This window comes from Orbicella faveolata, unplaced genomic scaffold (assembly GCF_042242905.1).
Source record: "Orbicella faveolata isolate gen_17 unplaced genomic scaffold, um_ofav_v1 contig_12, whole genome shotgun sequence".
Lineage (NCBI taxonomy): Eukaryota > Metazoa > Cnidaria > Anthozoa > Scleractinia > Merulinidae > Orbicella > Orbicella faveolata.
This window is the reverse complement of record NW_028301539.1, coordinates 33,465,174-33,487,356: the sequence shown is the minus strand read 5'-3', so window position 1 is coordinate 33,487,356 and position 22,183 is coordinate 33,465,174. Positions and strand designations below refer to the sequence as shown.

The 22,183-nt window shown below is 41.3% G+C and overlaps 1 protein-coding gene across 1 annotated transcript in view; it reads right to left on the bottom strand.

Annotated features, from left to right (window-relative positions):
• Positions 1 to 5,564: 5,564 nt before the first annotated feature.
• LOC110057866 (dynein axonemal heavy chain 5-like) overlaps positions 5,565 to 22,183 on the bottom strand; it is a 65,898-nt gene continuing 49,279 nt past the window's right edge. The window contains exons 72-94 of the mRNA XM_089283386.1: positions 21,645 to 21,833; positions 21,179 to 21,541; positions 20,635 to 20,925; positions 19,763 to 19,930; positions 18,945 to 19,210; positions 18,287 to 18,416; positions 17,739 to 17,882; positions 17,200 to 17,250; positions 16,704 to 16,859; positions 15,651 to 15,833; positions 14,817 to 15,060; positions 13,923 to 14,228; positions 13,339 to 13,460; positions 12,710 to 12,901; positions 12,188 to 12,323; positions 11,536 to 11,675; positions 11,174 to 11,338; positions 10,146 to 10,340; positions 8,986 to 9,216; positions 8,447 to 8,635; positions 7,858 to 8,070; positions 6,761 to 6,889; positions 5,565 to 6,425 (exon numbers count right to left, since the gene is read on the bottom strand). Of these exons, the coding sequence (XP_089139512.1) occupies positions 5,991 to 6,425; positions 6,761 to 6,889; positions 7,858 to 8,070; positions 8,447 to 8,635; positions 8,986 to 9,216; positions 10,146 to 10,340; positions 11,174 to 11,338; positions 11,536 to 11,675; positions 12,188 to 12,323; positions 12,710 to 12,901; positions 13,339 to 13,460; positions 13,923 to 14,228; positions 14,817 to 15,060; positions 15,651 to 15,833; positions 16,704 to 16,859; positions 17,200 to 17,250; positions 17,739 to 17,882; positions 18,287 to 18,416; positions 18,945 to 19,210; positions 19,763 to 19,930; positions 20,635 to 20,925; positions 21,179 to 21,541; positions 21,645 to 21,833 (4,638 nt within the window). The 3' untranslated portion in view covers positions 5,565 to 5,990. The remainder of the gene's footprint in view (positions 6,426 to 6,760; positions 6,890 to 7,857; positions 8,071 to 8,446; positions 8,636 to 8,985; positions 9,217 to 10,145; positions 10,341 to 11,173; positions 11,339 to 11,535; positions 11,676 to 12,187; positions 12,324 to 12,709; positions 12,902 to 13,338; positions 13,461 to 13,922; positions 14,229 to 14,816; positions 15,061 to 15,650; positions 15,834 to 16,703; positions 16,860 to 17,199; positions 17,251 to 17,738; positions 17,883 to 18,286; positions 18,417 to 18,944; positions 19,211 to 19,762; positions 19,931 to 20,634; positions 20,926 to 21,178; positions 21,542 to 21,644; positions 21,834 to 22,183) is intronic.

The following is a 22,183-nucleotide window of genomic DNA, read 5'->3' as shown; positions in this document are numbered from 1 at the left end:
TGCAGGCTCAGTCTCCAGCCGTTGGTGTTTCGGTGCGCCCGCGATCCTCTCCACCACCATGACTTGCCTCACGGGCTCTATTTCGTGTCTTTGACGCCATACCATAAATATTACAGTTTTGTTAAAATTATGCAAATAAAATTACTTTCGGTATAATTACTTCTATACTATAGTGGTGCTTCTATACTAAAAGGTGCACATCTAAGGCCCGAGGGGAAAGAAAAGTGTGGGAAGCAACACTACGTGGATCTAAATTCTTTTAGTTGTTTACAGTAGTAGAAATAAACTGTTGTTTGTTGTGGAAGTGTGAAAGTGTTTAGAAAAAATGGTTGCTTTGTTTGTGGCAGTCTCTGTAAAAGCGGTCCGTTCGATCTGGCTTGAAAAATAAACTTCGCTAATTTCTTGTGTGTTGCGAGTCATTCATGTACCTTTACTAAAACCACAATCCGTTCGATCAGATCTTTGAAATTTTTCGTGTTATAGGAAATTTTCGGTTCATCAGAGTGAAGGCCCGTGTGACGGCCATTTTCAACACCTAAATTTAACACAACTTTGAAAATTAATCAAACAAGAACAAAAAAATCTCTTACAAAACAAACACAACTGCGTTATCATATTGGAGTGCACTTATCGATTGAAAAACGGCCTTGCGTTTTGTCGTAGGTTTTGCTCTTCATTCAAGAAATGTCAGAAGCAACTTAATTTTCCCAAAATAGCTCCAGCTAGTTACGGTTGAACCCCGCTATTTCGAACACTCGGGGGAAACGAAAAATAGTTCGAGATAGCGGGAGTTCGAAATAGCCGATAGTAAATGACTGAAGGGCAAATCCAAGGAAAATGGTTTTCGGTTTGAAATAACCGAGTTCGAATTTGCGGGATCACACCGGTACTGAACCATTAGCCTTACTGAGGATTGTAATGACATTTTCCACAAACCCAAGAACACAACACAAGAGATCGGCCTCAGAGGCCAAATGTACATAATAAATTTCTGCTCTCAAAATTGCGGACCGGGAAGAATTAAATTATCGAAAATTTAGCTATATATACCTCGCGAGGTTTCCTCTTTTCATTTCATTTAAGAAAACGCTGTTCCATCCGCCACAGGAAGTTTCCGGAGACTCAACCCAGAATTTCTGCTCGAATCGAAAAAGGTCACAGACTGCAGCTAACTCCGTATTTTGACGTGTGTCAATTTGTCTGGGGAACGATCCTGCCACGAGCTTCCACGCTCATCGCACTTGACGCCAAGCGAATATCTCTGCCATCGATTTGCAGTACTATTATCTCTTTCAATTTTGGTAGCAAGATAGCTTTGCAGTCTCTGGCGTAACGAAACAATGGGTCGAAAAACGGGCAGATACCTTTGAGCGTAGAAACTGTGAACGAGGCCAATTTTCCCTTATCCTCCTTCCTCCCAGAAGTAATACAGATTCCATACTCGGATGTCGGATGTTACCTCACTTAGTCTCAGAATCAACCTGCTCTTCCTCTCAGTTTGTGGATGAACCACCCCTAATTAAAAGAGGCTTGGCACTCCCTCGGTGTTGATAGTACCATCTTCTTCCATAAGGGTGAGGGGTGAGAATTTCTCAACCCATACCCATTTAAATCGCCGTAAATACTTTTTGTACCCTGGCTAACACATTTTCAATTTTTTTTCCACATCTGCAACCGATTTGAAAGTCCTAGCACTAGGTGTACGCATTCAAACATTGGAACTATATCACTGCTGTTACGTGAGGATTCACGGTTCTCCCTTGGAACAGATCGAGAAAACATTTTTCTCTTCGATCGTTAGCTCAGTAACACTTTGATGTGGTACACAGATGTCACCCCAGATAGACGGTGAACTACACCGCTTACACCGCACTCACATTGCGCCACATTTTTTGCCATTTATTCTCCAAAAACATGAATGGATAAAAAACACAGCTATTTCACATTTCACGGGAAAAACAGGCTATTCACGAATCACGAAAATATCCTCTTCCATGTTTAACACCCTCTGTATAGCTATTTTTAAGCCCTGGCCAAACGGAATCGCAAGTAGAGGCAAGTTGAAAACTTGGGTCAACTTGGAAGTCCGTTCGGCCAGGCCTTGCGTGCACTTGTGTTGACTTGCTATGACTTGCGCTCACTTTGGTCGAGATCAAATTTGCATGCAAGGCGAAGCAATTTTTTTGCCGTTTGGCCACCCAACTTAAGTCAACAGAAGTTGAGTGACGTCCATTCGTTGCCATAGCAACCCATTAACCGATAAAATACAGGATATGTCTGCGGGGTTTTCATGATGGCGACCTTGAAATGGGTTTTTTGCAACTTGCGTGTACTTGCGAAGCAACCTATGAGTCCGTTTGGCCACCCAACGCAATTCTCTCTTGCGGCTTCTTTCGACTATTTGCGGGTCCGTTTGGTCAGGGCTTTAGATTGTTTTGGATTTTGTGCCATTGACGTACATTGTTAATTAAATGTCTTACCAATAATGTTTCTTTCGTTATTCGCTACGTAAATAAAATAATTTCGGGTGATCAACCTTAATCCAAGTTCAGTTACCTTCGTCATACTGCCATGGTCTAATCAAAAGGAAGCATGCAAACTTTCAGTTTACGTCTTTTATCACGGAAATGTACGCTACCTTTCTATCACTGGAATTATACAGTCTGTCCTCTGTCCTGAACTGAAAATTTCCCCGTTCACAATTCACAAAACCAATCAAAAGACAAATTTTCCCCGTTGGAGGTGGTACAATGTGGAGATGATTGCGTCATATGTTGCGTGGATGGAGGCGGAAAATCGCTCTCAGTAAGTCCAAGTACGTCACTTGGACGTCTTTTGAAGCAAGCTAATGTTATAAAGAAAACAGGCTATGGGCGTTTTGCATCCTTTTTGGTCATCACTGAATGCGATAACGAGTTATGGAGGCACCACATCAATCCATCACACAGATGAAAGACAAGCGGAATGGAACAAGCGACGGACGAAGTAATCCTGCGAAACGAAAGCTGGGAATGGCTCCACAAGTTACTGCAAAACAGAGTGACGTCCAAAGCAAGCCAAGCAGTAGGTTCTACATGAGGGACAGAGTGATGGGCGAAGGAGCGAAAAAATTATCACCCGAAGAGATGGCCGCATTGGAGATCGATATTTTCAAGCCACTGGATTTCTACGAAATTTTATTTAACAGATTGAAGGGAAGCGATAAGGGGAAGATAATAAGTAATCTCAACGAACTGTAACTGCCTGAAAAACCGATTTGTCGCCACAAGTAGTCTTGAATTAGGTTTTTGGATAACAGTAATGAATCGCTATATTCTCTGTTCTCCAAAGCGGTAACATAAAACAATGTAAGTAGAATATCAAAGGAATTAAAAAGGAAAATTTACATTTCACTGTACTCAGAGTACTCGTCAATGAATATTGTAAGCATTAATTATTGTAAGCATTAACTAAGGAAATCTTCACCAGAGGTGTCCTTGTTCCGAAATATTTCTCTACAACGATTTACTGTAAACAATTTCTATTCCTATAATTTACCTTTTTTCTTTCCTTCATTCTTTTTCTTTACCTTTTTTATCCTGTCACAGGCGATTACAGAACCGATTGATATCTTTCGATCATGAGCAAATTAAATGGGGCAGCACTGGCTCTCTGAAAGAAAGTCATTTGCGTAAAAGAATTACACACAAAAAACATGTGGTGCTTGCTCCTTCTGTCCGCAATTACAAACAAGCGACGTGTTGAAGTAGCGCGCGATTATATGCGACATCACATAACGTAAACTGCCGCTTCAAAGCCCCGGGCTTTGTATAACTTCCTGAGGGCTTTTAGGTGGGCTTATAAACGGAGGGGCTTATATCCGAGGGGGCTTATAACCTGAATAAAGAACCGTTTCGAAAAGAACTATAGCTTTGTTGATCGAAATAGGTTTTTCATTTGCTGGTTTTGATCAAACTTCAAAACATCACAGTAAAACGAATTCACAACAAGAAAAGCTAGATGGGGGCTTATATCCGGCGGGGGTGGGGGAGGGGGGCTTATAACCGAACCTATATCGGCGGGGGGGTTATAAGCGGCAGTTTACGGTATTTTCACGCATCTGATCCTTTTTAACGTTTACAGTGATGCACATTTCAAAATAATCCAGTTGAAGCTACATCGAATACAATCTATTTATTAAAAGCTATTTTTTTTCCCCCGTGAAATGTGATATGGCTGGTTTTTTTCTCGTGAATCGTGTGTTATTGGTAGCCGTGAACCATGATTTTCAGTGAAATGAGAAATAAACGTTTAATTCGTCGAGACCCTTATTTTCATTGTTTATTATTATTATTATTATTTTTTTTTTCGACTCTTGTCATTGCATAACCGTGAAGGCAATTCGTTGGATCCCTCCACATTATTAGTCTTCAGTGAAACGCGGTTTTCAAGTCCTTTCGCTACTTGTGAAAGGAAAGAATTGGTGAAGATGTCGGTTTCAAAATCTCATGAATGTTCTCAATCCATGCGGGTGACAAATGTCTCCTTTTTGTGTTACGCGAAATATCTATTTTGTTTTCCATGAATTGTGAAAGGTCGACGTTTTTATTTTCCATTACAAGCCCCGTTTACCACCCTCAAAAAATGCGGTCAAACGGGGAAATTTTTAGTTCAGAACAGGGGACAGACTGTGTAATTCCAATGATAGAAAGGTAGCGTACAGTTTCGTGAAGGACGAAGTAAACGGAAAGTTTGCACGCTTCCTGTTAATTAGACAGCACATACCATAATTTAAGAGCTAAGTGACTATAACGGCATTGTAAGGAAGTAAGAAGTAAGAGACTTAATTTTATGAGGGTGACACGTAACAGTAACTAACATTACTGATGAACTTGTGGCCCTCTAAAAAATACAAAAATACACTCCTTGTCAAGGAATGCTCTTATCTGTCAAGAAGCGTTAACGATTTCATACCAGATATCTACGCCATTAACGCCGCGTATTTTTATTTTTTGAAATGCAACCCTAAATGGTAACTTGATGCGCGAAAATCACGCTTTTTCTTAAAGTCTAGTGATACAAAAACCTGCAGTCTTCCCCATCTCAACCCACATCTCGGCTTTTGGCGAGGAAGTTTCGCCAAACGAGTTCGAGCTAAAAAAAATTAATAAGAAAAAACGGCCTCTAAGCGTTTGACCAAGGCGAAGAGAGCTCTGTAAGGGGAGTAACATTTGTGGGGCTACAAGTACTTTTTGTTAATCTGTTTGTTTTCATAATTTGAGATTTATTTTGAAGTGATAAAACATGTAATAAACCAGTCAGTGCTCCCTGGTGATTTTCACGCCCAACTGTCAGTCAGATCTCAAGGCGTTACCAGCCAATAGAATGTACCAGTTTTACTGAGACTTTCCTTCTATAGTATCTTTTGTTTTCATGGGATTTTGAAGCATGTTCAGTTTGCAACATGCCAAAAAGAACAACGAAAATTTCAGTCAAGATTACTCGTGACAAGAATAAAAAACTATGGGTCCCTCACACCCCTTTCCTCGCTTCCTTCTCCCATCTCTCAAAACCACTCTCCATCCTTTGTTTACAGCTCCGTTTATTACGATTCACGCTCTTTTTATAATAAATATAAATTAATTCACTCTTCGTTGATTTGCAAATCAACAGCATTTTATGCACGAAAGTTATGTTATGACCGAGCCCACCTCGTAAATTATTTACTCAATCACACGCCGAATAACCACATTCAGTGCCCTAAGTATAAACCAATTTTTACAATGTTAAACAAAAAATAAATTCTATAAACAATTGTGGTTTAAAAAACTTTGTAGTTACTTAACAAGATATAACTTATAACCCACTCCACACGCCAACTGTACTCTTTCTACCTTCAGAGGAACCAAAACTACATAAATTCTCGAAACGAGTTGGAAAAAAAACGCTTATAAAGCAAAGCGAAAAGGAACACGCGGTTCGTCGCTCATGTAAATAGTTGTCATATTACACTACTTTGTGTCACACAACAAGGCGACGCCACGTAAAATCCAGTGGTCGGGATGTTGTGAAGTCTTGAGGTTCAAGCAGAAAATGTACGTCAAGTCCGTACGTCTGGGTTTCTTGTAAACAGGGCACTCGTAAAATTTAAGCGCATCTTTGTTGTCTTTCGAGTCTTTGACCAGAGCAGCAGTATTCACTGCGAATATGTGCACCACTGGAAGAGCGGTAAACAGAACTTTCGGCGAAGGTTCCGTGAGCCTGCAGTTTCTTCGGTCCCATCCAGCGCCATCCAAGAACAGACCGTGCACGTAGACACCTTCTGCCGGTGATGACGAAACATCTTCTTTCATCATTTTGGTGACGTCATTGGCAAGTGCCACGTTGTCGAGAGCCCAGCCTTTGTGCGCACGCGTAATTTCTTGTCTCATGGCTGTGAGAAAACCCTGAGGGAAACAGAATGAAGAAAACATTAGACACGACAAAACGGGTAACTTCATAGTAAAAAGAGCAGAAAGTAATAACTGACAATTAGTCAGCATCTTGTTACTTAAGTAAAACAGTCTTGTTCGGTACCAGCTATCCTCCCACTTTTCTCCAATTCACAAAGTGTTTTCCTTTTTACTTTATTTTGGCAAACATCAATTATACATTGCTCATGCTAGCTTTCGAATGATCTGATAAATTCTAGCGCCAAACATTTTTCTTCAATCTTCCTTAGTCCTGGAGTGGCGAATTGAAATATATTTCCTTCAAGACATTTCACCTCTGGGCAACATACCTGAGGGTTAAAGAAACCAGTCATCCAGAATGCAGTGGGTCTCCCTTCAAACAGCCACGACGAGAACTGATTATTACGCTCGATGAGCTCTGTAAACCAGAACCCCAGAGTGGTGGAGTCCCAAGAAATCTTGAATGAAAAGAAAAGATATTTTAGAGCTCACACGTTGCTACTGCTATGATATGCAATTGAACAAGATAATCTAAGGTCGCGTTTCATCTGGATCAATCGATTTCTCCTGGTTGAATTGTTGTTGCTATGGTTGTTTTTAAGTGGTCTGTTAGCTTAATCTCCTTGTTCAACGCATCACCGATACGGTTGCAACACTTTTTTAACCGTTTTTGGTGGGAACCGTGCATCAAGCCTAGCCTGAAATGTCAGCCATCTCCACCCTCACCCGAATCCGCGGGCGAGAGTCTCTAGCCCGGATGATTAGGCTGAGGGTGGAGATGACTGGCATTTCAGGCTGCATTAGTCCCTACAACCTGACCAACCAGAAATTGCTGTTTCCAATAAACCATGAAAGTCGCAAAACCAGGTTAAAAAGATTGATCCCAGTGAAACAACCCAAGAGTTCCGTTGGAAAGTTTCCATCTAATCAATTCGGACTCTCATTAATTTAGGGAGTAGAGGGCGAGTTCATGAAGTAGACGGCTGACATTGATTCAAGTGCTGAATGGACAAGCCTCTAGGGAGGTCTGGGGGTAGGCCTGAAATTGAAGAGGCTCTGAAATACTACTTTATACATTCTCTTGGAGATTTTCCTAAAACAAAAAAAAAATCAACTTTGGAAAAGATTAAACTGTCAAGGATATTAAGGGATTACCAGGACTTCTGCCAGTTTCTATTCAGCAACGCTAGCGTAATTGATGACGTACACCACACCCTGACCCCATGTCTCTTCTCTAGCTACAGCCTCGACGGTCCTGGGACAAGGACAGTCAAGGTTCACTCACATTCCAAAATACCTGTGTTTTCCCTAAATTATTCTTTACAACTTACACACATACTATTTCACGAAAAGTAGGCGGCTAAGAAATCGAATTGGCTGAAACGGTTCTTCCCATAGAACACGACCTGTCTAAAAGCAAAGATACCTTCTTCCACAAGGCGGGTACTCGAGCGTCATAGATATTGTCCAAAGCATCCTTCAAGTTCTCACTCATGATAATGGTACCGTCTATGGCCAGTTTGAGGTCCACCAGTGTGTTCCTCACCGCTGTTATTACTCTCTGCATTCGATCAATCTCTTGACGAAGGAAAATGTTCATCGACGTCAATGCACCCATTTTTTGAAGGCGTGCTTTAACCTGAAGCGATTCACAAGGGTAAAATTAACGACACGTTCACAAATAATTGCAAGGTTACATTACAATTTTAATCGTAAAAATATAGATTGTCAAAAAAGCGTACTACAACGCAGGCTGTGACATTAGAAACCACAAGGTGTTATTTATGTTGATATAACAGGCGCTCTGATTGTTAGATACGGCCAAGTTCTAACATTGCATGTTGTTTATAAACGGAATAGTGCGTGTTTATTTTATTGAGCGAGATAGAAACTGGCGGGGCTTACATAACCTAAATATTTGGGACGTTTCTAACGTTCCAGTCTACCCGTAGTAAACAACAACAAACAAAGCACATGCGAGATATGATAATGCATTAAGGCCTCAGTATTCTGACCTCAAAAGGAACGTAATCCACCGGCAACTTGTCTAACATCTCAGTAGCCTGGCGAGCAACTAGTGATTCACGGGTCTCTCCTGATCCACCTGAGCTGTCTTTGGGTTGAATGTTCACAATGGTCTCCAATACATCTGAAGTGGTTTTTGTCTGATATGTGATGTCAGCATTTGAGTGAAGACCAAACACCTTAAAATAGAAAAACGAAATGGGTTTTGTGATATGTGTGTTTTCTGTGCGAGATTTGAAATAGCTCAAAATAAGCGGCCATTTGAAGTAAGGACGATCACTATAAAACTCGAAATTTCACGATGAATGTATGGGCTCATTAACATTATGGAGTTTTTGAAAACCAGTTTCTCCGTGAGTATCATACCCAAAGAGCCAAACATTTTACCAATTATTAAGTGTAACAAGCTCTTTAAATAGTTAGACTTAATTCATATCTTACTTGACGCCTTTTCTACGCAAAGTCGTATTCTAATGAGGTTAAATTTGAACAATGACGTCAGACGTCAGATCACCTTATACCCACTTACCTCTGGAGTGTCCGACAACGGCATCTCATCTATGTGAGATCTGAAGTCCGCAATCTGCGAGCAGCGAGGAATGTTATAGCCTTGGTAAAACTTGAAGGTGTCTTTAAACATTTCCTGACTAAACCACACGCGGGCGAAGGTGTTAAGCAGGCGTTTGTCAAAGTCGTCTGTGACGCGACCACCGTACTGAACCTCACCAAGCATGTAGTGTACTGTGACCCATGAAACACCCTACGGGGAGGAAGAAAGGAGAAAATGTCTCCGATTAAACAGATTGATACCCAACACGGTTTGCATTGTGAAACCGCTGTTTGCATCCTTGAAATTTATATAACTACATGGTTTACTCATGGAAAAGGGTGTTTGACATGGGCGTAATTTGGTTAAAATGATTTTTTTTTGCGCACTTGTTCTCCGGGCGCAAAGGGACTGATTATCGGTAGGAGTTTTTCATGGTTCAACATGTATTTGGAAGAGACTGCGTCTTCATCATAAAAGCTGCATAAAAGAACACTGAATGCCCATCAAATGAAAATCAAGTCTCATAACGAGATGAAACACAAAACACGTTCTACATCAAAACTCTCTGGAATTACTCTCATGAAACAAAACCTTCTCTAGAGGGCTTAATAATCGGAAGATGAATTTCAGCGTTGTTTACTACCAGAGTCTCAGTATAAACCGGTATTTGAATGGTTTTATTATCGAAAGGATTCTGGCGCCTGCAATTTTGGCGCGTGTATAGTAGGAATTTCACGATAATCTTCTTTCCATCTGACTACGCAGTTTTTTTCAGTTACCACAACGGCAACGGCAACGGGAACGTCACTAAACAAAAGGTTTCATGAGCAGAACAATGGCTGTGCACGTGAGTTACAATTCTTGGTACATTTCTCTGCCTTCCTCTCCAAATGACCAAATTCTGCGTTGTCTGGAGAACGTGAACCACGAAAAATAATTTTTAAAATTCATATTCGAATTTCACGATGTGTTCCATATTCAGTTTCGTGATAGTTTTGACAAAGAGGAACAAACTAAATGACTGAAAAGTATCCCGAGATTCGTAGGTAAAATGTAAACTCATTTTTAATCAACCTTGTCCTCGGCGTCGCCATCATAGTTACATAAACTCATAGCAATAAGCAATGAACACAACTCACCGCCTTTGGATCGATGTCATCAAGATGATTCTGAATAAACTGCACAGATGCTGTCAAATCAGCGGAGTTGAATTCATAAGGGATGTTCCATCCAAGAGGTCCAAACTTGCGTCGTTCTTGAACAATGGTGTGCAAGAAAGCTGTTGCGTACAGCATTGGTTTCCACTGAGGCATGTTAGTCACATCGAGTTGATCCTATGGGAAAACAAAATTAAATTAAACACCGGTTACAAGTTTCCTGCGTTATTCTTCCATGAAAATTTCAATAAGGGCTAGTAACAGGGCTAATTGCCTGGCTGTGAGGAAGATTTTGCCTGCCTGGTTTGATTATGTAGAGGAAAGTTGTTCTCATAAAGAAGTTCTGTTCAAAAGGTTTGTCCGCCTGCGAAAACCAAATGACTTCCCGCTAAAAACGTCATTGAAACCCCTATCATATAGAACGTGTTTATGCGAAGAGGTTATACCCAGCGTGCAAAGAAAGTACTTTCCGATAGCTCGGGACTCGCATAGATTTCCGTAGAAAAATTGAAATTTCTTTATTTTCTTGTCCAATGAGTTGATAACATTTTTAGAGTTATAGTTGGCAGATAGAATAAGGCCAACGAGAAGGGCTATCGGACTTGCATCAAATGCAACTTCCCCATTGGGTCAACCTTGGATACTTTGTACCTTTTTCTGCACTCTCGAAGGTTCAGCTGTTTAGTTGACAACGTCCTTAAATGGGCACAATTTCTGGACTGAAAGACTGCAGAACTAGACGAAATTTTCCGCAATGACGAAGGTACATACACTTTCGACGGCAGTCTTGGAGACTATCGCTTCTCCAAGGGGATGACACTTAAAACAAGATCAGAATTCTTTTGCCTAAAATAAAGTTCACAATTTTCAAACCCACGTCACCAAAGTACAATTTGTTCCTTTATTCCAAAGATGATGAAAAATAGCACCCAGAATCATACACTTAATTCTCCTTCAGCTCACTGAAGCTGAAAAATATCTACGAAAAAACAACTTGATCTGAGCCAAACCTGTGTGATTCCAGCATACGTTCTCTTCAGACCAGCCTTGATTCCCTGCGGGGGCTCATTAGTAAACTTGATGGAGGACTGGAGAAGAGTTATTGGGAATTTAGGATGAACTTCAGTCGTAATCCACAAACGGAATTTTTCGTTCACATTCTCAGTGCTTGTGATCTGAAAACCGAAAATAATAAATCTCTTGGTTAGTAAAATCTGACACAACACAAAGCCATGAGAGAAAAGAACATAGTCAACAAGGAAAAGTTGCCTTGCTGCAAAACCAAATTGTTAGAACTAACATTTAAGAAACGTAAAGCACTGTATATCGAGAATTGACATTTCTAGCTTGAAAAAAGTTCTATCCGTCATACCGTCTCCAACAACTCATCCATGAAGTTGAGTCCCAAGTGACAGTTCTGCAGTAGTACCCAGCCTCCCTCGTTCATAAACTGTCCCAACAGACGCCGCGCGTGCACTTCTTGTCCTTGCCCCATGGAGATGGCCCGGCAGTCTGTGCGAGATACAAAAACAATCACCATTATTAGACAACTTTTCCCACGACATGCTTAATCCAATTATAACACCTGTCTAATAAGGCTAATCTTCAAACTGACCAAGGACATTTTGCTTTATCTTGGGACAATAAGATCTGGTCTGTGTGGAGGAAGTTAGTTTAACGTCCCGGGAACAATCATGTAAACAGCCAACTGATTAACCATTTAATAGTTGGAATCCTTGACCATATTGTGTTTTAGATGGTATATTTTGTTTCACGGTCACGAACTCAAAAGTTCTAAGCTTGAAACACAACACTTGAGTAAATAGAGCAAAAACTAGTCTCTTGTCTAAACATCATCTAACGAAAGGCTCACATTGGCTGGAACATATTGCGTTCTTTTTTGTCAGAGTTCATGTGGATAAAATTCTACCTTGTCAGGGAACGTTGCCTGCAATTGCAACAGCTGTCAGTTTGAGGAAATAGATTAACACTACAATAGTCATTACAAGAATAGAATTCTTTACCTAAACGTTGTTTCTTGGCCAAAGCCTCGATGGACGCTGTAGGATCTGAACCCATTGACAAGAAACAAATCATTGGTGTTCTGATATCACTCTCCTCCCACATGTTTTCCAAGTTAAGAATCACGCCCTCAGCGTACTGTCAAAGTAAAGCAAAGAAAAATTTCAGAGAGGTTAACTATTTACTCCTCGCCTCAAACGGTAGGTAACTTCTGAGCTCAGGCCTTATTTTCTGCTGGTGAACCTCTAGTGCTCAGTCAAATGAAAGCTTCACAGAAGTAGGTTGCTTGAGCTTTAAGAATCAAACACGAAAGACCGTGTTTGACCACGTTTCCAAACACCAAGAAGAGAGTTGAAAATACGACGCGTAGCGGAGTATTTTTGACGAACTTCGAGGTGATTGAAATGCGGTCAAACACGGTATTATATGTTCTTCAGTTTTTGGCATGATAAACTTTTCTTCGACTGGTTTGAACTCCCGAAAGTAATTTTGGGGAGCAAAAGTAATTATTGCCTCTACATTACCTCTTTTCCAATGGCGTCACTGATGTAACGTCGAGCCTGGTTAATAGTACGATCTGAGCACCAGGCTCTGATAAGCAGAAGCTTCCTGAATGTGTCGAGAGAGCCCTGGTATCCATCGGGTATGGGAGTATCCTCTGGGGCTTCAGAGTCAAACCAGGTCTTCCAAGCTTTCCCTGATTCGTTATTTGCAACCTGTGGAATTATAGTACGCAAAATTCATTAATGAAAGCCAGGTAAGATAAACTGATCACTATGGCTTAATTCGTGCATTAGAAATAAAAAAGGCTGTGACCGGAGTGGATTCATGAACGTTTGATCAGATTCAGCATTTTTGGTCGTAAGCGTGTTGATCCGTTTTCAAAAAACCTCTTATAATGACGTACACCAAGTTGAACATGACTCGTTAGTATGAGTGAACTCATGAACAATTCACAATCGAGGGACCTGTTATTGTCTGATAAAGGAGGTGGAACGAAAGCGGACCTATTCAGTTACAAAAATTCCTCATTCTTAAACAAAAAAGAGGGTGGGACCTCGGCCTCGTTTCTTACACTCTACTGATTCTGTAACATTGCATGCAACAACAACAACAACAACAATAATAACAACAATAACAAACACAACATCACCTGTCCCAGTAGCTGTGTAAATTGAGGCAGTTTGCTGAGTTCAACAAGGTTCAACCAGGTCATGTCCAAGATCCACTTCTTAGGCTTGGGTTCCACAGCATTCAGATCAAGCGCGGCACCACCTGTCATACGGAATAAGCAAGTATTCAGTAACCAGTTAAACAGGATACGGGTATGAACATTCAACTAGACACACAGTATCCAGCAGGATACTGTGTACAGGCGCGGCACCACCTGTCATACGGGATAAGCAAATATTCAGTAACCAGTTAAACAGGATACGGGTATGAACATACAACTAGACACACAGTATCCGGCAGGATACTGTGTACAGGCGCGGCACCACCTGTCATACGGGATAAGCAAGTATTCAGTAACCAGTTAAACAGGGTACGAGAATAAACACACAACTAGACACACACCTATACTTGGTCGCTGTTGTTCGTAAGAGAGTTTTTAACATACTATGGTGCTGCCTCGGTAGCCAAATGAAACACTGAAATTATTATTAAGTTGATAAGGGCACCCACCCACGCACGCTCGCACGCACAAAAAGGGGCGAAGTACATGCACGGTCTCCATACCTTTGATAAGAACCTTAAATTCATCGTGGCGAATCTTTTTCTCTTGCAAATCAATCTTCAAAGTCAGCAGCAAAGTGAAGAGGAACTTGTGTTCTTCATACAGGCCACGCGTCGTGTAGCGAAACACCTCAAACGTCAAGTAATCGATGATGTTCTGGATTCGTTTGGCGGGAATCGGAGACTTCTGGGAACGTGCCATTGAAATGTCAAACAAACCCAGGAACTGCCTGAGAGAGGTCTGGTACATAACGTTCACGTAAGACATCTCGACAATCAGGAAATACAGGATACTGCCTCGTGTGGCCACTGTGGGGGAGAGGGACAGAATGAAAATTCGTCATCAATCATATTACAGTATTACAGCAAGCTAAGTAAGTTTGCTTCAGTTCTATGAATCGAAGAGGTATGACAACTTATCAGTGCTACCAAAGCTCCAACAGGAAGCAACTCGAAACAATACCACTCTCACTGGATGGCGTGGAGTCCATCGTGGAATACAGCCTCAGTGTGGGCCTAAGAATGCCGCAAACGAACACACGAAAACGAAGAACTGACAAAAACGACCAACCGACCGACCAAGAAGAGCGAACGAACGAAAACGAAGACATGACAAAAAGACTAGCCGACAGACCGACCGCACGAACGAGCGAGCAAACGAACGAGCGATCGAATAACAAACGCATGAACGACCAGCCTACTGACCGCATGAACGAGTGAACGAACAAACGAACAAATGAACGAGCGATCGAACCAACGAACCAACGAACCAACGAGCGCATGAACGACAAGCCTACCGACCGCACGAACGCGTGAACGAACAAACGAAGTGAAAGGGAAAAGAAGCAAGGAAGGACATTGGCTATACAAAAACTCTCAGTTCAAATAATAACTGACCTGGTCTGTATTCCTCCCGAGCAGTGTTGATCTTCAATTCAGTCTCCGCGGCAACCAACAACTTCTCACTCACTTCCTCTGAAGTAGATTTAGTGACGCTAAGAACCTGGATCAGAGACTCATCTTCAACCAGGGAGCCCTGGGTACTAGTCAGTCGATATAGCAGATTGTCCTCCAGGTCCTTCATTTTACGCTTGTTCGCGGTCACTTCTTCCATCAGTTTGGTGCGCTCAGCTTCTAGTTCCTAAACCAACCACAATGAATTATTCATATTTCATACGCGCACGATATTTCCAAATTTCGGAAGTTAAAGCACAGAAAAGGTGATGATCTTCGCATAAATAAAACAGTTTTAAAACAAAAGTTTCGGATAACCTAAATCCGACATCGGTTACCGTTAATCGGATCTAGAATCTATATAGAAAACAAGATTGGCTAGTAATCTTGCTGCCATTTCCTTGACCATGGCGATGTCCAAACAGAAAGCTCTTGCCACTTTGGCCACCGCTCACGTATAAATTGTACTTCTTTCCGGCTTAATATTTCTACTACTTTCGTTACTTAACCTATAAAATGTATCTAAATGCCTTCTATAATGTAAGCGAAAGGATTGAATAGTATTGAATAATTAAATTGAATAGGATCTAGGATCTAGGATCTAACGATGGATGCAGGTCATCCGAAACATCTACTTCATTTGTATTGAGGTTTTCGCCCTCAAAAGTGACTCGCATATTAATGACGTGGAAAGTTAAAGCTATTATCTTTCCATGTAATAATCCAGGAATAACAGGTCGTGATATCAGAACAGAACAAGAACGTTTTTTTTTTTACCTGCTTCTCTGTTAAGATTACTCTTCCAAGCAGCTGATCTTCCAGGCCGCTCATTGTGACCGTGAAATCGATAATGGCGGTCTTGGCACTAACTTCCGGTGTGTATGAGGGGTTACCAAGCTTGGTGGTGACGTAGAGACGGAAGCCCTCCATAACATCCACTTCCTTGTCACCTACTTTGACCTAATAACAGAAATAACACAGCAGTCATTACTACAGTCGAACCCCTATTGAACGGCCACCTATTAACGGCCACCCCTATTAGGCGGCCAGAAATGAAAGTCCTGATGTGGTTTTAGAGAGATTAAGCATGACGTAACGTCAAACAGCAAACGGCAAAAATGAAACTTTTACGTCTGTCCTCAGCTGTCTGTGCAGTAGAGTGAAAATATTTTTATTTGCGGTGAATAGTAGAATATATTTTTCCATTTTTGTGTGATTTATTTAAGGATTACAAGAAAAGAATAAAAAGTCAGAGGTAATCTTTGCCGTTTGCCGTCTGCCGTAAACGTCATGCTTAAACTCTCTTTTTTCTGTTGTTTTTACCTCTATTAAGCGGCCAGCCCCTTTAAGTGGCCACTATCCATTTCCCCGAGGGTGGCCGTTTAATAGGGGTTGAACCTGTGACGAGTTTTGGAAAAAAGTTCAAATCCATTGTGGTGAATTCCCTCTTGTGTGTAACCGAAGGTCATCTTTTCTTTACCGATTGTCGGCTAAAACGAGTATTTTCTTGTTTAGTTTAGTACATGCACGTGAAAGATATCAAGATGTCACTGTTATCTTTACTTTGTGAAATGTTTTCTACAGAAACAGAAACGGAGCTTTAAGTTAGAGATAAAATCGAAACTGGATCGAAGTTTCGAGCGAAAAAACGAACTTTTGGAAGGTGAACAAAAAGTTATCGCAGTTGCTACTTTTGTCACAGTCTTTCTCGAAAATAAAAACAAAACCCGCATGGCTTCAAGTTAGTGATGAAATTGAAAATCGAAGTTTCATTCCCAAAACGAAACTTTGTGCTTGTCAATGTCCCCGCCATGGCACGTTATTTTGTACCTTAAACGTCTTGCCAGACTTGATGAAGTTTTTCTCCAGTACATTGTCAAGAGCAGGGTCAAGCTCTTCGCCCACATCCTCGATGATCAGCGGTCTTCCCAAAGAGAGCGCATCTTCCAAATGCGTTCGGAAATACTTGTGGTTGAGGGCTGTGACCTGATGGCAAACACAAGTCACCAGTAGAAATGGTACACACAATTCTCAGAACTAACTACTATTTTAACAAAAGTATGAAATCAGTTGGAAGGGAGGCGCGGTGCCTTATAGCCATTATGTCATATTCTTGGGCCAGACTCACTCTCTCAGTGCCTCTCTCCAACTAAACCAGGTGCATAAATGGGTACCTGCGAACTTAATGCTAGAGGGTAACCCTGCTGTGAACTAGCATCCCATCTTGAGGGAAGCAGAAGTACTCTGAGTCACATCAAAGGCTAACTATTCACTATACCTTTTATACTGAAAGGGTAAAGTGGAACAAATAATTTATGAAACCCACCTGCAATTCGTTCGGTCCTTCTTTCTTTCTGATCCACGCTTTCCCTTGGCCCTGAGTAACATTAAAAAGCAAATAAGTACAAAGAACTTTATTTTTTTCTACGAATAAATACATCTATGTTTTCCAGGCAAGATTCTGAAAGTGAAGACTTTTTGAACAATTCGAGCTTGTAAAACCTGAGTTTGAAATCAATATTGTCATGTCAATGGTTAAAGGACTTCCGCTATTTTCTTTCAGGAACAAGTCGATCCTTATTGAAACCTAAAGCTTCCATGTCCAGCAGCGAGCGATTTATGCTTCTCTAAAGCACACCGTATTAACAGAGCAAATTCTGAAGAGCACCATCGCAAAAAGCAAATGGAAAGTTAAGACAAACAACAATAAGAATTCAAACTTCTGTGGCAAACAAAAATTGGATAGTTTTATTATTGGCCTGGTTGTGACCGAGACAAGGGACGATCGGAATTTCACTTCTCGTCAGGAACTTCATTGTGGAGGACATCGCTTCATGCTCAGGGTAATAATAATCGATATCTCACCTGAGGGTCGATAAGAAGAGGATATCGTGCAGCCTTGGTGACGATGATACCGTTCTGGACTGAGAGTTCATCACTCGGTAATCCCTGAAGGGCCCATTCACCAAGCGTAGCAGCATCTGTCAGCATGTTCACCAGATTCAAATCCTGTTCAGACACAAACAAAACGGTGAACGTCACGCCCGGGCCAAACGAAATCAAGAGCGTATAAGTTAAAGGATAGGTGTTGCACGAGAGGTTTCTTTAAACATCAGGGAACCTGTGCAAAACGAGCTAAAGTTCTTGACGACCTTCAAAAATGTACTTAACAGGCAAGCTTAAACTTCGACAGTTGCCGTCATTGTACACCCACAATTTTGCGATTATACCAACAAACAAACAACGAAAACAGCACAAAAAAAAAAAAAAAAAAAAAAAAACTTATGCTGAGTTTTAGCAAATTGAAAAAAATTCAATTCAATTCAAAATTCTGGAGAAAAAACAAATAACTTGACAAGTTCTGGGTAACCGAGAGGTCATTACTCCTGATAAATATTTTCGTAAGGCATTACCTCTGAGAAAGGAATCTTCTTTTTTCTCATTTCTTTTTTCCAGTTGTCAAGTAACAAAGTCCTGAACGCCTGGTTAAACGGCCCAGAATAGGATAAGAACCCTGTGGCCAACAACACATCACCAACCAACCTGAAGAACACAGAATGACCAGGAATCTGTGATTAAAATCACATCAATCCTCTACAATAAGTGAATGTAATTTTCCATTAGTTCAATGAAACGAAATAGGTGAGGAATGTTTTTCTCACGAACCATAGAGCCTGGGAATGGATCATGTGACCTTAGGCGCGCAGCTGTTCTGTTGTGTCCGCCATTACCGACCTTTGAATTTCAGCCAATTTCCAGTGGCAAATGGAACAGCATTTTGCGAAATTTCCGGGAAAGAGAATAAATAACCTCTCACGAGGTGTATCAAAATTTTCAAAAAAATGCGGATGAATGGTTCACATTGTGGAAATTCAACAATTTTCGGATTTTCGGGAAACTTTCCCCGGCAATCTTCATACCATTTAACCCCGCTTCCAACGTTCCGGTCTTTCGATTGAATGAAAAGCGCCCAAGGAAACAGAGGGACGATGTCACAGTCCTTAATTAAGTAACCAAAACAAGGGACTTGAACCACCCAATGAAAATAGCTCACTCCAATAAGAACCACACCTTTGAATCTGTTGGTCAAATTTCTTGCTCTGTTCGGTCCATCTCGTTTTCTCGCCTCCCAATCCATCGATCAGCGCTGTCGCGTTAGCCATCTTCCTCCTGCACGCCTCCGCGTCGTCAACTAGCGTTTGCTTGTCGCGCATGGCCTGATCGTACTTAGCTTGCACGGCATCCAGTTCACGCTGTTTTTCATCCAACTGTGCCTGAGCTTCATTCAGCTCACTTGTTGCTTTCTGTAAGCGAGCTTCTTGAATGATCAGATTGGCCTAGAAATTTGAAACGTATTAAAATGTAGTTAAGTTATATGTTCTAGTTTTAATCCTTAGTTGTACTCTAAAGTTTTTAGCTTTCATTGCTATACCGGCTCCATTTTAGACTTTTATTTTATCAGGGGACCCTCCTGATTGGAGGTTTCCTCTTAAAATATTAATTTCTTATTATATATTATAGGTAAAACGTTGGCCGTATGAAATGTATTAAGAGCAAGAGCTTACTCATATGGCGCTAAGTTAAGAAAACACTTTTTTAAAAGTACGGATACATTTGGGGACGAGATAATTATGGCAGGGGCTGTTGCCTTCAAAAAAATCGGCCTAGTTAACAGTAGCAAGAGTTTTGCGTTTGTAAAATTAGCATGCATAGAAGCATAGCTTGGATTTTAACGATCAGTAAGAACTCTGTAAATGTAACAAAAGGAAACACGAAACATGTTCGGGGAGGGGAATCTTTTGGGCTTGAGGTAAGTGGGGTTGGGGTGATTACTTTCAAAAGATAACGACATGCTCAACGTCACTACAGAAGCAAGACATGTTAGTCACCTTGAGAGGAAGAACTTCTTTGTTGATTCCGAAGAAGAAGGCCATAGCTCTGGTCCAGGATGCCAGCCCAGCCACATCACCACAAACTTTCTTGGCATTTTCCATGGTGTAGTCCTCCATCTCGAGGTAAGGCATCAGCAGCTCCACAGTTTCTTCGTTGATGGAATCCTGAGTGTCAGAATGAGGTACAGTACAAACCCGCACGTAAGAAACTGCTAGCAGAAATTTGCCATTTTACTACCCAAAAATCAAGCAGGTTATTATATGTTGGTTACAGTTAAATTATGATAACATTTTAACCAAGGTGTGTGACTTTGAGATTGAGAATTTATATTGCGAGAAAATACCTAATACAGTTTCAGGACCAAACCCATGCAAGTTTATTTATTTTTCTGGTAATCAACACCTATATCTCCTTCACAGAAATTAAGAACCTACTTAATCAAAATTGCAGATAACTACCCAAAACTACAAGAACTTTTGCCAGACTTCAAAAAACGTAGGTTCTAACGCCCGGGTTATGGCGTCGAATCTATCTTGATGCCTTCTCTGAGTAAAGTCGCATGTTAAAGAAAAAAGTTTAAACAATGACGTCAGTAACGCTAGCTCTATTGAAGGCAGTCCCTGCTAAAATTTGAAAGTAGCCGTACACACAAAGGCGACATATATCTAATTGAAACACATGCAGACATCCTTGTTATCATCCTTTTTCACTGAGTTGTCAACATTGTACAGGGATGGTAAGGGCATAATTGTGACTAGGCTTGAACTATTTTAACCTATGTTAGGGTTATTACACTGCCCGCGGTACCGAGATCTCTGCGGAGAATGATTGAGGAACTCTTAAAGGTGATGTAATGATTTCGCTTTACCTTTGCAAAAGTTAGCAAGTTGTTCAAGAATCCTCCACCACTCATGAGTTTTAGAGATTCACCCCAGGATGGCTTGCAACAAGGCTTTTCAGGATCGGGGGTCACGGGATCGATTTTTCGGTTAAACAGCAGTAGCACGCAGTCCATAATGCGCATGATCAAGTGAGGCGGCTTGGCCAGTTTCCTGACGGTGGCAATGTGCGCTGGTTTGATGGTCTGAAGAGCGGCTTCAGCCTCCTCTAAAGCTGGTTTGGCAGCCTCAAGCTTTTCCTCTGCTACCTCTTTGTCCTCCTGTTGGAAGAAGAGCACCGAAGCTCGAAAGTTAGTAGGGATTTAATAATGAGTATTTTTGAAGAACGTACTTCACAATGAGAGCAAACGTACGTGCAACACTGCGTGACAGAATTGACACAACCTAACCTAAAGTAGAGTGACCTGTGGGTAAAGAATGCCCCAAGTAATAGCGTTTTTTAGAATGAAAGAATTTCTTAAAAAATCGCGTGACCGACAAGCCCAAAATAGCGTGACAGAATCGCCTACTTACCGCAATCTCATCAACAATAGCCTGTGCCTTGTCCTTAACTTTTTGAACCTGTGATTTGACCTTCTCTGCAGCCGTAGCGCTGACGGTCACCTCCTGCAGCACCACGTCTGCCTTCTTCGAGGCTACAGCAAGTTCCTTTTCCTTGACAACGAGCTCTTCAGAAAGCTTTGCTACTGACTCACTTGCTTCCACAAGCTTGGCGAGGCCAGTGTTCATGCGCGTGGCCAGGAGACCAATTGCTTCGTGCTGCATCTTGTAGATTCCTTTGTAACCACTAATGAAAGATAGGTAGGACTTCGGTGTCACGTGAGTTTGTCGACGGAATCGTTCAAAGTACTGCACACACATCTCTGCAACGTTGTCCTTGAAATAAACAAAACAGTAATTATTCCTACTTTCATATATTCACTCGTAGTAATTATTCCTGTTAGGTTGGTTGGTTGTTGGTTGGAGAGCCACAACGTACCTGTATGATGCCCATCGTATTGACAACAGCCACTTTCGTTTCTTGAGAACAAACAATTTCAAATGAGGACAGAAAGTGTGAGGCGACAGCAATTAATGCATCTTTAGGCCAGCGGCTGAACCAGTCCATTGTGCAACCACTGAACAGTCCGGGAAATTTCAGAGAACGATTACGGAACTTCTCCCCCACCTAGAAATACAAATAGTACTTTTAAACGCAAAATAATCAATTAGTGAATGAATCGAGTAATCAGGTAGCCAGCTCGCCTCTTAGGGCAGTGCAAAAAATCAGTCCAGTAGAGTCAGCCAGTCAATCCATCCGTCCGTCCGTCCGTATGTCCATCAGTCAGTCCGTCAGTCAGCCAGTCAGTCAGTCAGTCACACAGCCAGAGAGCAAGTCATTTACTCAGACAGTCTCAGACAGACAGAAACAGATAGTCACATAAAAAGATAGTCAATTAGTCAGTCACAGACAGGAGACAGACATACAGTCAGCCACACTGACAGAGAGACAGTCAGTCACACTGACTAACAGACAGA